Source organism: Aythya marila (genome assembly GCF_965140915.1).
Source record: "Aythya marila genome assembly, chromosome: 11".
Taxonomy (NCBI): Eukaryota; Metazoa; Chordata; class Aves; order Anseriformes; family Anatidae; genus Aythya; species Aythya marila.
In genome coordinates this window covers 12350717-12366614 of record NC_139052.1, presented here as the reverse complement: position 1 = coordinate 12366614, position 15898 = coordinate 12350717, and the positions used below count along the sequence as shown (strand labels likewise).

Here is a 15898-nt window from a genome sequence, read left to right as displayed (position 1 = left end):
ACCACCACATGCACATATTTAATTTATGCCGTCACTTGACAACATCAAAATGGAAAACCTCCAGCTGTTTCAAGTTGTTAAATACTCCAGTGCTTAAAGGACAAGCTGCAGGAGGGTGAAATTAACGCGCAACAGACAAAATGTACTTCTCAGAGTCAGGATCACGCCGGTTTAAAGCCGAACCCACGAAGATGTACTGCCTACAACCACATCGTCCCAAACACCTCACCACCACCACCGCCACCACCACCACCACCACCCGTCCTACCGTGATCCACGTGCGCCAAGATACAGATATTCCTGATCCCCGCCGTCTTCCTCTGGAGCTCTGCCATCCTCCCCGCGCCGGCCAGGACCATGCTTGGTGCCCCTGTGAAGGCAGAGGCGCAGTCAAGTGACACGCGACACACGAGGCGACATTTTTCTAATTACCCGACCTGCGACCGCGGCCACTCACGGGGCACAGACGACAACCTCACGCCACCTCCCCACCACCCCCAGATCCCCTTCCCCCTAGAGGTAACGCGTGTCCCCCCCCCACCTCACCTCACCTCACCTCACCTCACCTCAGCTCCCTGCCGCCCGCACCCGGAAGCCCGCTCCGGTTTTGCTCCGGTTCCGCTCCGGTTCCGCTCCCGCTCCCGCTCCTCCCCCCGTTGCCTGACGTTTGACGGAGGCCGGCCGGGGCCCTCCCGGCGCGACGCCGTTGCCATGGAGCGTCCCCACGGTGACCGCGGCGGCCGCGGGGAAGATGGCGCCGCCGCGCTGCCTCTGCGCCATCTGCACCTGCGGGTGAGCGCCGCGGCTCCTGGGCAGGGCTGAGGGGGGGGAAGCGGGGTTGGTGCCCGGTGCCGGGACCCACGGACGGCAGCAAGGGGAGCCGGCGGGTTTCGGGGGCGTGCTGCGGGTGGCACCTCACGGGTCGGGGTCCCCAGGGGCTCGGCTGGTGTGTCTGGGGGCTCGGGGTCAGCACTTTTCGTGATTTCACGTTCTTCCCTGTGTCCGCTTCAAAAACAAGAAGCGTAATCGTCCTGGAATTGACACCTCATCACCACATTCAAGGATTCAGCCTTTTATATTAAATAAACAAAAACCCTGATATGCCAGAGAATTCATCCCGAGATCACGCGTGTCACTGCTGAGGGCACGCATGAGACCTGAATAGCTCCTGAAGACCTGAGGAATTTTTTCTGCTTCAACAATCCTCTCATCTCACAATATTCGTGTCAGGAAAGTGGGCAAGTAACAGATCCAAAAGCCGTTATCTCTGGACCAAGCAGGAACCTCCCTCACCATACATTTTGGTGCAGGAGGTCTGTCTGTCTGTCTGTTCCCCAGCCACGTCCAACCCATGGACAGAGGTACAACAGTGGCAGCGTGTAAAGCTTCTCACGGGTGGAATTTGCCCTGTAAATTTGTTTCAAAAGTCATAGCTTGATGAGGAATTAGAGCACGTTGTTTTCATGGTGAGGTATCAGCTCTGGCTCAGGCTCCAGTATGAAGATGCTGAGGTAAGGCTATCAGACAGCAGAGAGCTGAAAATTCTCAAGTCAAAGAACCACTAAAATAATACGAATTCAACTAATTGAATAAAACTTGCACAAAACACGTGGTTTAAAATAAACATCACTGACGTCTTTGTAGTCAGTGAAACAAACCTCAGTTGTTCCTGGTTCAGCCAGCACATTGTGTTTGCTGGGGCATAGCTGTGGAGTTTCTGTGTTCAGGGGAACTCTGGTCGCTTGGCACCGTTACCTGGATATTGCAGTGCATATAAGAAAGGATTTCAAAGGGAACAAAAACATTAATGCTTTGTAGAAGTTATCATTTAATTATTTGCAGGAAATGTAATGGTGATATAACTACTGTTTCATTCTAAATATTAAAACAGGTTACATTTGCAGTTCAGAAGGAACTCAAAAAATTTCAACAAAAAACACTGAGAAATTTATACATGAGAGGGAGGATGTTCAAGTCTGGGCTCTCAAGGAAGAATAAAGCCCCTAGGTAGATGAAGTCTCTGTACTTAGGAATATTTGTCTACCATAACATATAATTGTGATGTGCAAGAGCACAGAAATGTAGTTTTGCAATATAAAAATAAATTACTGCTTTATTTTCTCTATTTGCCAACCCTTCCTCATTTATTGCATTTTTGTTGTAATTTTCTTAAAAATCTAGATTCCTAAATAAATTTAAATTAAACAGAAGAATTTTCTAAAATAGGGGACATATTAAACCTTCAGTCTGACAACACAAGTACATGTAAACCCACTAAAATCTACCAGCTCTCCTGTCAACATTAGGAAAGCTGACAACCCTCAAAAAATACAACATTCACATGGATCTTTTCAGCCACATGTACCATAGCATGTATGTTGGCAGTAAAAAAAAAAAAAAAAAAAAAAAAAAAATTTTTCTTTCTGTAATAACTTGTTTATGATAAGTATTAAAACTCCTCTCATTATTAGTCTAATTCTCTTGGAAGAAAATGCTCTGTGGGAAAATTTCAAGGCTCTTGCTGGCACTGTATGAAAAAACAACAGCGTGTGCCAGATCCTATGTAAGTGAAATTCACCATCATTCTGTTAAAATAATCAGAGCAATAGCATTTGGCACCAGAGACCCAGTAGGCTGTCCATTTTATCTTGCTGAGATTCTGTTCAGACATTATGAAAGTCACAAGTAATTAGTCTCCCTCAAAGAAGGGAAAGAATAATAATCCATCAAAGCAGGCATCTGTCAGTCATGGGGGAAAGCATGTTAGCACCACAGCCATGTGAATATCAGTAACTCTGGGGCTGAAGTTAAGATAACTGCAAGTAAGGCATTTAAAATATCCAGTTTCTCAAGGAGTTCTGGGCATATTGTAAGCAGCATATTTCATTTATCAGAGCTGTAATTTGTCTTCTCTGATTGATGATTCTTAGCACAGAATCGCTAGGGAGCTGCAATGCCCCTATGCGATCAGTTTTAGGTAGTTGCTATCTAAATAAAAAATTGGTTTAAGTCAGACAACATCCAAAAGTGGATTTTTTGGTTAACTAAAAGAAGCAAACAACAACAACAACAAAAACAACACAACCAAATCTCTCCTTCAAATTTAACTTGCATTTATATTAAGGCAATTTTACAAAGTCTTTAAGCCTAAAATCTACTTTGGGACGTTGTCCTACCAACAGTCCTTTCACAACACTGGAAGGAGGATGTAGGACCCCCCTGAACAGTCCCATCTGCTCCTAAGTAATTTTGTGCATAGTTAGAGGCTGTTCTGAATTATTTCATATGCCAGAAATTACTTGGATCAAGGACACTCGATTCATCAATGAATTCTAAAGCAAAGACTTCTTTCCTTGGAGATGTGCATCAGATTGCTTTACCAGACTTCAACTTTATGCTGAGCTACAGGCTCACTCTGCAAAGGTTGTTTTTCTGCTATCTGTGTCTGTTGTAGCATGCCCATTCAGCAATGGGGGGATGCTCTGACAATATTGCTTAGACAACAGTGACAGCTCAGTCTGTAAAGTCCTGTGATACCAAGGCAGAGGAGGTGTTTTGTTTGGTGATTGGTCTTCTGGATCAGCTTGTGGCAAAATAAAGATCGTCAAAAACAAAGTTTTTGTAGATGAGCATTCTTTGTTTCAAACTTGTTTAAACTGTATGCTTGAATATGCAAAGAACATAATGGTTTGATACCATGTATTTCGACTGGCTTTCAAAACATACATTCAATGGTTTCGTTGCTTAGCTGTTATTTTTAAACGTTATGTGACACAGCATGCCGTGTTTGTACTTAGAAAATTATTGCTATGGTAACAGCTGAATTTCATGGAAAACGTAGTGGCAGGCAAGCAGCATGCTGAGAAATAGCACTCTCATCTCCTTGTTTTCCTGCCTTTCCTGTTCTTTCCCTGCTGTGTTCTGAACAGGTCTCTCAATTGTTACTTGACTGTCCCTTGACTTTGATTGGAAAGGAGTAAGTACCCCAGGCTTTGAAAGGACGTGCCTTCTTAGGTAGGGCTACTTTTGTCCTCATTTATTGCCCTCCTCAGCTGACAAAGTCAGGTAGCCCAAACACCAGCTCTAGGGATCTCCAGTTCCAGATGACTTCTTTCAGTGTCTTGTCTTGTCCTTCATACCTGTTTCAGTATTTTATTTTACCCTGCTTTAATTCATTTTTTTCTTTCTACTTCATATTTAGTGCTGGCTAAATTTCTCTGCAGACTTTTGAACTATTCCTAGCATATTTGGCTTACTGTAACTTGTATTTGCACCCAGCAAGAGCTGTACACTTCTACTCTTCTAATTCTGTTGTCATTTTTCTATTTAATTTACAGACTTTCCCAAGATTCATTTTTAAAGTGCTTTATTTCCTGTTATTCCCCTGTGCTCGTATCTGAACCTGTCATAATTTATCTCCTTAAAGGGGAGATTAAATAATAATCCTATGTGAGCCAAAATAAAAAATTAAAACTATGCTTGCAATTTAAACTACTACAGAGATGCAAGTGCCTATTATAAAAATTAAAATGGATCTAATGTTTTCTTTATTGCTTGGAAAATCTTAACACATGCATTTTAATTTCATGCATATCTTACACAAAACAACAAGGCATAAGTAACTAATTAATGCAAGTCATTATATACTTATCATCTTTGAACACAATGATGTCATTAAAATAAGTATTACACCTATCAATCAGGTGCAATTAAAATAACACCTATTAAGAAAAAGTGATGTCAACAATAAAAAAAAAATAGTTTGGGGGATAGTGGATTTGATCAGCACTTGGAAAAAAAGGTGCTGGAAAGTCAGAAATAGCCAGCGGAGTGATGGAAATGCAAGTGAGATTTTCTACCATTAAAACATTAGTCAAAAGGGATTAATCAAGAGCTGTGGTGAAAAGAAGTGAGTAGGTGCACAGAAGTAAAAAGATAAGAGATGAGGAAAAACAGTAAAAATGAGACAGTTGTCAGAGGAACAAGCAGAAGAGTTGCTTATTTCTACAAGTAAGAGTAGTAATATCATTAGAGATTAAAAAAAAGAGAGGAAAGCATCTTGATGGTAGCATTGTCTAGATGGCTGACGTTAACTCCATTCATCTTCTGTATTCTGTACAAGGGGTATACTGATACTGCTAATTACTGTTAGCATACCATGCTCTGGGACCTGTACCGTTAGCACGATATTTTGTGTTTTTGTTGCTCAGAAAACACTTTAAACACTAACTACTGACATTGTTCAATCCTTCTCACTTGTTATTCATTCTCAGTAGATAGGACATGTTTTTTCCCCTTAAATGAAATTATTCAAAATGATCTCATCTGATGTGTTTTACCCAGGCGCCATCGCTGCCCTCATAAACCCACAAGGATTTATGATAATGGACAACAGCCGTGCCTCACAACGGAGTATGTGGAAAAATATCCCAAGTATAGCAACATCTCTCCTGCCCGGAGCCTTAAGCCAAAACAAGAGTACCAAGTGCATCGTGGGAAAATGGAAGGAATTACAACATTTAAGTAAACATTTTAAACCAACGTTTTACAGTTACTTTATAAAGTTTCTCATACTTTCTCGTTTAAGGGGGGGACTGAATATTGTATTGCAATTGTTTTCAAAACACAATCATCGCATTCCTTAATCTTTTAGTGTATTTAAAAACAAAATTTTGAGTGTAGAAATACATTTATCACAAAAGATCATAAAAAATAGTGAAGCAGACACACAAAAAGATTTGGATTCTCTACCGCCTCTTTTACCTGTAAAGAAGATCCCAAATTTTTGTCACTGTTCTGCCTGTTTTAGGAATCTAGGTCTCATCTAGCCTGAAAAGGCGTGACAAAGCAGGGACCTTTCTGTGGGACAGCTGTGGGATATTTGAGGTAGTGGGGAAAACAAAATATTTTAGAAAAAGAAACAGATATTTTGTGTTTTGTTCAAACTGTTCTAAAGGGTTAGGATTTTGAAGAAAACCAACTGTGAAGGGGTTCAGTCTGTCCCATCAGTGCACAAATTCTGACGGCAAGCTTACAGAATTAAAAAGCATGTTTCAAAAAGTTAGTAACAGAGCACTCATTCAGTATTTAATAATAATAACATGACATGAGCATAACCTTTTCTTCTCCTTTATTTTATTTTATGCACTATGGGCAACAGGTGAAACTTCATTTCTGTATATAAAGAAGCAAGAGGAACATGCAGAGAAACGTCAAATGCCCTTCTGCAAAGCTGTTTGTGTACTACATGTACTGTTTATACATCTATATATATAATATAAACCCATTTTATGTAATGTGCCTGTATAAAAATGATCCATGAGATAAACAGAAAGAACATTTATTTCACTGTGTATATTCTGCTCTCCTCATGCAATTAGTAAATGTTGCCAAATATTGTCAAACACCTGTGGTAGTTTGATCTTGGCTCTGTTTCTGCTTTTTGGATCATTTCTTTGTAAAGTTATAGCAACTTTTTCTATTCTCCTTTCAAATAGTTTAAAGAATATTTTTAATCTTGGAACAAGACTTGGAAGAAGTTTTCTCACCTTAATAAAGGCTGCATCAGAGACCCTAAATTTATGTAGTATGGTTTCCTTTCCTCCTTGTTACCCTCTAACATATATTGATTAATTTTTCAGAGTAAACATTGCAAGTTGTTGTTTTTCCATATAATGGAAAAGTGACAAGAGTGACTTCATCACTTGTTAAAAATGTATTTTTAACAAGTGTTTCCCTCTTCCCCAATTCAGGTCTGATTATTTGCCATATGATACCATGAGACGACCTTTTCGTGTACAAGAAGAGTATAAACCAAAGACTGGAGAGAGAGAACTGGGAACCACATACCAGAAAGATTATAATGCTCATAAAATACAACCAGTGACATTAGTAAGACCTTTAGAGAGAAAACACACTATGGGAGGAAAATTGGATACCATACCAACATATCAAGGTAATAATATATGCTGCCTTTAGACAGAGAAATAAACAAAGATGAAGGTACTATTCTGAGTTATCTATGTTAGCAATGTGAAACTGGATTTCTTAGTTTGGGCTAGAGAGTAAAACATAATAGAAAGTGGGCAATAATGCTTTAATATGTTCAGCACTCCAGTTGTTTAGAGCTGACATTTATGGGTTCTAAAGAAAAAAACCTTCTCTAGGTTTCTTGGGGTAGAAGGAAACTAACATACACCTGCTAGGCTGTAAGTTGATTGTAATTAAAGTGACAATATATCTTTCAGATATTTTTAGCTCAGATAGCACAGTGTTTTTCCACAGGGTAGGTCAAAAGTTGATTTTCGATTTCTTTCTCCTGGATTGTATAGCTTGCATATCATCCTATTAATGATCTGTCTTGACAGAAGTTTTCCTATTACAAGCGTCAGTACAAAGGCACTAAAGCTCCTTTAAAGACATTCTGGCAAGTAGCTTTGATATTCTGCATAAAAGCATAAAAGTTTATATATAAAAAGTGTAACTCAATTTGTTGCATGTACTGCATTGGACCCACAGTTAAAAGCATTTAAAAATAAATGATATTATCTGCTAGGGATGCAAGGAAGAAAATCAAGATAGCAAGAGATAACAAAAACCAGATACAGCTATTAAAACGGGAAGTTAGAATGCTTGGTGCAAATGAACACAGGAGAGAACTTAATAGGTACATGTAACATTTTCTCTTTTCTCGAGGAAATTGTCAAAATAAGGCATTGTACATTTTTCTTGTCTGCTTTTATCACACCAATAATAGAAGACAGATTTATCATATCATAAACACACAGATAATATTACCATTCTCACTAACATCCATTTTCTTTGGTTTGCGAGGTTTAGTACAAGAAGTTGGTTTAATTTTAAAGGAATGCTCCTAAGTAATAAGACTTATATGTTATTTCTGTTGAAGTTTTTGAAGTTTTGTTTTTGCCTTAAAGATGACTATAGGTCATGGGAAGTTCAAAGAAGGGAACCTAGTAAGGTGGACCATATATACCATCCACCTACAGAGAAGTTTGGAAATTCTACTACATTTCAAGATGACTTTGCTCCTAGGGAACTGAATCCCAGACAAAGTTATAAACCTCCATGTGTGGCCAAACTTTCAGATGTGCCTTTTGATAGTACCACGAGCCATCGCACATCTTATATTGCTCATCAACTGGCACCAAAATCTGTGAAATCGAAAGAAGAGTACAGGCCAAACAATCAACCCTTTGAAGATCTCACAACCCACCGTAATGATTTTAAAGGGCTAGCTGGGCCACTTGCTAAAAGCTGCAAGCCTGAAAATGCAAAAGTCATATCCAATGCTCATTTTAATGGAGTCACTGAATTCCAAGATCGTTTTCAGCCATGGTTGGTCTCCTTGCCTGAGGTCCGCAAAACAAAAGAGTACATTCCTCCCCTAGGTAGCATGGATTTTAACTCCACAAGCCATCTTGATTATGTAAAACATGAGATTTCTCCTGCTGTCCCCATACGACCAATTTCTAATACAAGAATAACCAATGCTCCCTTCCAAGGGAATACTACTATGAAGGAAGACTTTAAAGCTTGGGATATCTGTCAACAAGAAATTATTAAGAAACAACAGGAAATTCCGAAACCCACAGGGAAATTCTATGATTTAACTACATTCAAATCTCATTACATACCACATCAGATCATTCCAGCGCAAAGTTTCAAGCCTGTACATGTTATTCTTCCTAATCCAGCCCATTTTCAAGATGAAACCATGTATCGTACAGAATATACTCCGAAGAAACAGGAGATCTGCCCAGCAAATTATCCATCTCCTCCAGGTTATGTCTATATAAATACAGATTCTCATGGTCATAAATTTTTCCGCCAGCTTACGCCTGAATTTTCTGAGTTAAATAGTAATCAAATTCCAAAGGAAGTAGCTGTTGTGTCATAATACTTAAAAGTAATATTCTGAACATCCTGATGAAACAACTGGGATCTTTAGCTCTTTTTCTTTAAATCACATTAAAAAGGAATTAAATAATGCAAGTTTTGTTTTTAAAAGCATTTAAACTGATAATTTAATGAAAATCAAAGGAAAACCAAAAGTTTACTAGAAGACTTAAAGATTTGCCCGGTTTTGTGGGACTAATCTTACATGGAATCTACACTTTTTTGACTGTGCATTCTAATTTACTGGACTTTCCAGATTTAATCATGTTTCATCTCAACATGCTTATACGTTTCTTTCTGATCTTCTGCAAGTCAAATGATTGTTTTTGCAAAATAGGAATGCTTTTTTTGATAAAAGCTTTTTTTTTTTTTTTTTCCTAGTATTATAGGTTTATTTGATTACTAACTAATTCATTTACATTTTTTCATTTTATTAAGACTTTGAGTAATCTGATATGAGTTGTTGTTGTTGTTGTTTTTTTCAAATTATATTATGAGATTGCATTTTATCCCACCTAGGCATTTCTAAAAACCTGGGTTTTGCTTTGTCATTGTTACTTTCCTTCCACCTGGTTCAGAGTATAAAGGTCACCTTGCAATTTCTGATAGCAATTAACAAGAAGTAACCTTGCTCTTTTTGTACATATACATGAAATCACTTTGACATACATCAGGTCTATAAACTCTAATCCCTAATTTGCCAGATACAAAGCTTTGGACATGCTAAATGTGTCTCCTTCCCTAGTAATTTTTATACCTGGTGTGCAAATTAAATCAAATTTCTCAAAGAGATTTCACAGATGGCTGTTTTTCAAGCTATAATTCAGATGGTCAGAAAGAAAATAGAATAAGGCTCAAAAACTTAACACCCATCCACAACAATTTTTGATCCTGCTACCTCATTTGTAAAGCTAAACAGCCTTTTGTCACTGCAGAGGCAGTCTAAAGAAAAAATGGAAGAAAAAAAAAAAAGTTGTATGTAGAAAAACAAAAAATAATGTAAAAGTTAAAACAAACAAAGTCAACTCAGATGCACCACCAAGAGCCTGGCTTCAGACTGTCTGCTGTTCAAAAATTACTTGTGACAAATATGAAGGAAAATAAATTTTAATAGAAATTGTATACATAGTGATTATGTTTCTGTATAAACTATTTAGAGTTCTCTCCCAATGTCTTTACCTGGTTTTGGTAAAACTAGATGAACTGATTTCAGTCCTGTTATATTCATGAGTTAAGCAAGTCCCAATAAATACTTTTTTTGATTAACAGTATTTATCATTTTCTATCACAGTACTGCAGTATGGCTTTTTTCAGTATTGCACATCTTGTACATATTGTTATAGGAAAATCATTTGGGTTCTGAATAATTATGTACTAGTATTTCATAAAACAAATCACCCATGAGTAGACTAAGATCAGTGAAAGATGTTGAAAGCAGGAACTGGATTGTACACAAGGAAAAAACCTGAACTGAACATATTAGCTGCGTATAAAGCATTGCATGACAAAGCTCCAGACAGTATTAGAGCATTGGTTATTTTTAGGTAATTTCTCTCTTTGTCCTATGTTTTTGTAATATGATACTTTGTTAATCTGTTAATGAAACAACAATTCAATTAAACTTTTCTCACTGAAGATTATTCATTTCACCAGCTGACAGATGTGTTTTGGATTGGGCATGAGTAAAACCAATGTAAAGCTGTGATGTCCTAAAAACAGGACAGGACAAAGTCCAGTTCATTATCATCCTTCTGTACCTCAGAAGGTACAGATACATTTTCTTCATGAAAATTGAGTCATTCTCTGTCTAGCCCCAAGTGAAGAAACAGTCAAAACATCCCACAGTTATACCTGCCCAGCTCTATATCCTACACGCAATATGGGTACCTTGTGAGAAGTTTACAGAAACTCTTAATGTTCTCCTAGCTCTCCTTTCTAGGGAGGAAGAAAGACTCATTGAGAAATGCAACCTGAATCCGTGAAGTTATGCATGCCTGTGTGTTCTGCTGAAAATGGCTCGTCCTCAGGGTCTACGAGTTAGCCCCAGATGCTTTTTGTAATATTACAGCTGTTTTTGTAGTTAAGTCACTTCTCCCCCCCAACAAAAAAAAATAAAATAAGAAAAAAACAACATGTGGGTAGGCATTTGCTGCCACCTACCAGCACAGCACAAAACATTTTGAGAGGAAGTGAAGGGCATATTCAGACACATTTAACAGTTCCTCTGCAAATGTGTTTGAAGATATTTTTTTTTGGGTGGAGGGAGCATATTCCCTTTCATTTTACACTTTATGTTTTCCCCTAAATTTAGTAGTAAAAGAGAACAGACTTTATTACATTACAGTTGAAAGAGCCACACCCTAGAGATTATGCTTCCAGGAAAAGCATCAAGTGATATTATAAACCTTTAGACAGTATTCAATATTTAAGGTCAACTTTTTCATAAGCAACATATTGAAATGCACAGAAAATGAACAGCAGGCTGGAAAACTAATATTTCTCAAAATAACAGCTGTTAAAAGAGTATTTTATGATGTCATGCTAAGCCAAGATGTAAAAGCGGAAGTTACTCGTGGATCCAATAGCAATTCCAAAAGTGCTCTTCATGCACTATGCTCTATGTCGTTATTATTTTTTTTAAGACTACAGAGGAAGAATGAGTTGGTGACAAAAAGAAAAGGAAATAGACCTGTGCCCCTTTGCAAGTGTTACCATCTAGGATAACTCTAAAACACTACTTCATTGCTAGGCATTTTCAATTTACAATACTTACAGAGATCTTCTTTCTAAAGACTATATATGTTGGATATTCTGAACCAAATTTATTACTATAGCTATTGCCATCATCCAAGTATAAAACATAGAGCCATTCTGTTGGCTCTAACAAGCTCAGTGCAGTACATGAAGGCCTGGCGAAGAAACAAAACTTTATTCCACCTTTTTGCAGAATCGCAATTCTTGATTTCAGTGAGTCAGAGTTGACTTATTTGGATCTCGGCAAAATCTCCTTCCCACTTTTTCAGTCAGGTAACATCTATGCTGCCTCTTAACAGCAGTGCAAAGCTGAGAATCTGTCTGGTAACTGTCAAAAATAAGAACTAATCTTAGCTTTGAAAATCCTAGAATTATGGACATGGTAGAATAGAACAGTCCTTGGAAGAAAAGCATAGCTACTGTGAAAATCACAGTAATAAAAAAATCTCTGGGAAATCAAGATGTTGAATAATCAAAGTAGAGTTTATTTCAGAAATATCAAAACTACGTTCAAGGAAGCTAAGTATTAGACATCTTCAGTTACTGGAGAAGCAATAAAATAATCTACAGAGGAATGTCATGCTAAGTGCAATAACAAACATTTACAGCACTGCTTCTGTATATCATGCATACTTAACCAAAGACAAAATTAAAACAACAAAAGAATTCTATGTGTTAACATTTGAAAACTTTAAATATAAAGGAAAAACATGAATAAGAAATTTTGGTAATAAGAAAAAATATATGTCCAAAAATCTTTATTAAACACTGTACAAAACAAAATATTGCACTTTTAAATCAGACAATAAATATCTACAAAAGTATCTTACAAATGTTTTTCTTTTAATTTAAAAAAAAAAAAAAAAAACTGCTTAAACAATCAAGACCCATTGCTGATTAAAAAGGTAATGATCAGGAATATCCTCTCCTTGCAGTCAGCCTTGGACACGATAGTCCACATTAAACATTTTCTATACAGTAGTGCTAATCTAATTTTCAGTGATGCAAACCCATTGTGCAGGAATGCTGCTTCTAAAACTGTCTGACAGCATGCCCACTAATTAGAATGTAGTGTGGTTCAGTAATGTAACACCAGATCCAAGTCAAGACTCACATTCAGCCTCCAACATGTGCAGTAGTGTGGAAAAGAAAAACATACAAAAGAAAAAGCTGTCTGCTGCCTCCTATGGGGTTCTCTGCTTACAGCCCGAACGAAACATCATCTGTGATGCAGAAAAATAATATACCCAGGAATATTGTAATCAGAATTTGTCAACTTGCAAAGACTTGCTTGGTTCATGCTCATGATGAAAAGTCATCGTGATGGAAAATTCCTCAAAATAGACTTTCTGCACTTTTCTGTCTTCATAATTAGTATTTCTTTATATTAATAAAGTATTAATAAAATTTTCAAGACAGAAAATCGGACAGGCGTGTTTGGCTAATTACTGGCTCTCCATTTGACTACATGCAAGAGAACAGTGCTCACAAATGTTTCTTTCACAGCTCTGACAAGAAAGCCTTGTTTCTAATTTAAAATCAGTAGAGAAGTCTGATCATGCCAGAACTTCGATTGTACTTCATTCAGTGACTGGAGCAGAAGATTAGAAACAATGGAAAATGACATTTCATTTATTCAAAACAGATCTATTGCTGTTTTGAAAATTATACCAGCATCTACAATGTCTTTTACTGCATGCACATAAATACAAGCACAAAAAATGAAATGTACTTCTGTGCATCCATCTGACAGCTAATCTCAGTAAAACATCCTGTGAGACTGACCCTTAGGCTCTTGCTGGTTATGAAAATGAAGTAACTGCCAAAAAGTTTACAGCTACAAGCCACAGTTTCTGTGAATTCAAAAATCATGTTAAATTTGATAAAACAATAAAAACAAAAACTAGGGGTCACTCATTGCTGCATTCCGAAATTATTCATAGGATTTTGTGACTGTTTCTCAGAAGTTATGAACAGTAAGCACTACCTGGTGCTTTTAAAGATAATGTTATTCCCCTGATAAAATTATAACATGTTAGCCTGTAAAATTTTACAGATGATTTGCCACGTTACTATCTTCCTTATCCAGACACAAAAACGTTTAAAACATTGTTTAAAATGTTTAAAAGTTCCATTACAAAGAGTGGATAATAAAAGATCCCAGAAAAAATACCCTGTCCAGCATATCAATCTGCAATACTGTTTTTTCATTAGCCCCATGTTTCCATTTAACTGTTATGACTAATGTCTGATTTATTTACAAGTATATAATTTGAGCAGGCTAGTGTAATGAACCTCTCTTCTCATCTCTTCACTGCAGCATCATGAACTTTCCATAGAAGAGTTACATTTCTTGACATGACCGACAACATCTTTGTTTGTAGATGTCTATCAAGCATAACTTTAGCTGCTTTACAAATGTACAGTAGTGAGTTGTATCCTTGCATTCGCCTTCTGAAAAATATATTTAAATATTAAAAGATTTTATAATGGACAAAAGATAAATAGTAGAACTAATCATCATAATTGTAAACAACTGATGGATTCCTGGTAGCTTTGTAATTATTTTACTTGGCATTTCTGAGAACAGCTAAAGTAGGTCACAAATAAGAGGTGTGATCTCACTGCATATATTTTAGAGAACTACCCCACCTTTCAGGAATTAGCAGCTTGCTCAGAGGCTCATGAATGAGTCACAACTGGCAGACATGTAGGAAGTTTGCATAAAAACAACTTCCTAAAAATCCTGTTTCTAAAAGTGCTTTTGAGGCTTTAATATCAAACTGGCCGAGTCGTGAAGAAAAATAACCCTAGCATTACAAAATGTTCTTGGAGAGGTAAGTTTTACCTTTGAGATGTACAACCAAATGCTTGTAAAATCATCAGTGTACAATGGTGAGTCACTAATATAAATGCTACAAACTATTACTATGCTCAGATATAAATAAATATTTACATACTGCCACAGGATGTGACATTGCAGTGCTGCCAGGTCACTGGTCTCTTCTTCCATCCACAATACTGATCAGCCACAGGTTGGTTGGTCTTTCTGTGTACACAATACACTCGCCTTGACTGAAATCCACTCCCACAATCCACACTGCAAGGCCTCCAAGGCCCTGTCCGCCAATAGACATCGCATGCCTCTGAAGAACAGTTTCTTCTGACAGCAGGTCTGCAGAGGAAAACGAATGGCAGCTAAATGTTTGCTGTTGTGCTAAACGTTTATTCACAGAATCACAGAACCACAGAATGGACCAAGGGCCAGAAGGGACTCTGCTCACCACACAGTAAACTAGGCCACGTTGCACAAGGCCATCTCCAGTCACGTCCTTAATATGTCCAAGGACAGAGACTCCCAAACCTTTCTGGGCAGTCTCTTCCTGTATCTGAGAACCCTCAGAGTACAAAGTTTTTCAGAAATTGAGTATGTGTACTTCAAATCATGCCCTTTCATCATGCCTCACTCATGACAAAAGACAAGCCCCTATTAATTTGAACCAGTTCCTAAAACCTGGAACAGAAAAAATGTTTTACCTTTAGGAAATTTTATTGACCCTGAATTGTTGTATTGTGGATACTGCAGGTGCTTTTTATTCATAACCTCTCTCATAAACACAAGTAACATTTCCATGCTGACACAGAACCTTCTTGCATGACTGAAGCTGCCAAAGTGAAATCCTGTCTCTTCCTAGTAAATGCAAGTTTCACCATTTACTTTAATACAGCCAAAATTTCATTTTATATGGAACAAAAATATTTTAAATGCTCACAATGCAGAAGCACTTCTAGAGTGAAAAATATGAAGAGCTGCTTTCTATAATCAAGAAGCATGGTAACAATTCACATGTATGTCCTCTTAAACAGAATGACTGGGTAATATTCATTGCCCTACCTACGCATTTGCTCAGGAACAAGGCTTTGTTCCCTCAGAAACTCATGTTCAGATTTAATTTGTCTTTAGTTCAGATTTTTTGAGGTTACAGTGTTTTATAGACACAGCCATCTATCCACGTGCTATAGCATAGCCCCAAGAAATTAAGATTCTTAGGAGCCATAAAGCTTTTACTTTTCCTTTTAAAATGAATTACTTAGAGACAGTAAAACAAACTGAGTTCTCACAAAAATAAAAATGCAAAAATAAAAAATGCATAACTTGTGGTAAGGAAAAAAAAAAATCACACACTCATTCATTCAGTTTTTGGCCCAAACACATCCTTCAAGA

The 15898-nt window shown here is 37.4% G+C and overlaps 3 protein-coding genes across 10 annotated transcripts in view; 1 reads left to right on the top strand and 2 right to left on the bottom strand.

Moving 5' to 3' along the window:
* EFL1 (elongation factor like GTPase 1) overlaps positions 1 to 622 on the bottom strand; it is a 72151-nt gene extending 71529 nt beyond the window's left edge. For 2 of the 3 annotated variants that reach the window (XR_014318236.1, XM_082768801.1), the window contains exons 1-2: positions 567 to 622; positions 269 to 370 (exon numbers count right to left, since the gene is read on the bottom strand). Coding sequence is in view for 2 of the 3 variants with exons in the window: in XM_082768801.1 (XP_082624927.1) it covers positions 269 to 359 (91 nt within the window). In the remaining variant the exon portion in view is untranslated. Of the gene's footprint in view, positions 1 to 268; positions 371 to 561 lie in introns of all 3 variants that reach the window. The other variant, XM_082768802.1, reaches the window with a different exon arrangement.
* Positions 623 to 751: 129 nt separating this feature from the next.
* On the top strand, positions 752 to 9093 carry SAXO2 (stabilizer of axonemal microtubules 2; the record flags this gene model as incomplete). Its single annotated transcript, XM_082768800.1, has 4 exons — positions 752 to 792; positions 5344 to 5523; positions 6753 to 6955; positions 7938 to 9093. The coding sequence occupies 4 exons, from the start codon at positions 752 to 754 to the stop codon at positions 8918 to 8920; spliced, it is 1407 nt and encodes a 468-aa protein (XP_082624926.1). The 3' UTR covers positions 8921 to 9093.
* A 3084-nt stretch (positions 9094 to 12177) lies between these two features.
* ADAMTSL3 (ADAMTS like 3) overlaps positions 12178 to 15898 on the bottom strand; it is a 216531-nt gene continuing 212810 nt past the window's right edge. For all 6 annotated transcript variants that reach the window (XM_082769441.1, XM_082769440.1, XM_082769444.1 and 3 more), the window contains 2 exons: positions 14634 to 14848; positions 12178 to 14127 (listed from right to left, as the gene is read on the bottom strand). In XM_082769441.1, coding sequence (XP_082625567.1) covers positions 14018 to 14127; positions 14634 to 14848 — 325 coding nt within the window. In that variant the 3' untranslated portion in view covers positions 12178 to 14017. The remainder of the gene's footprint in view (positions 14128 to 14633; positions 14849 to 15898) is intronic.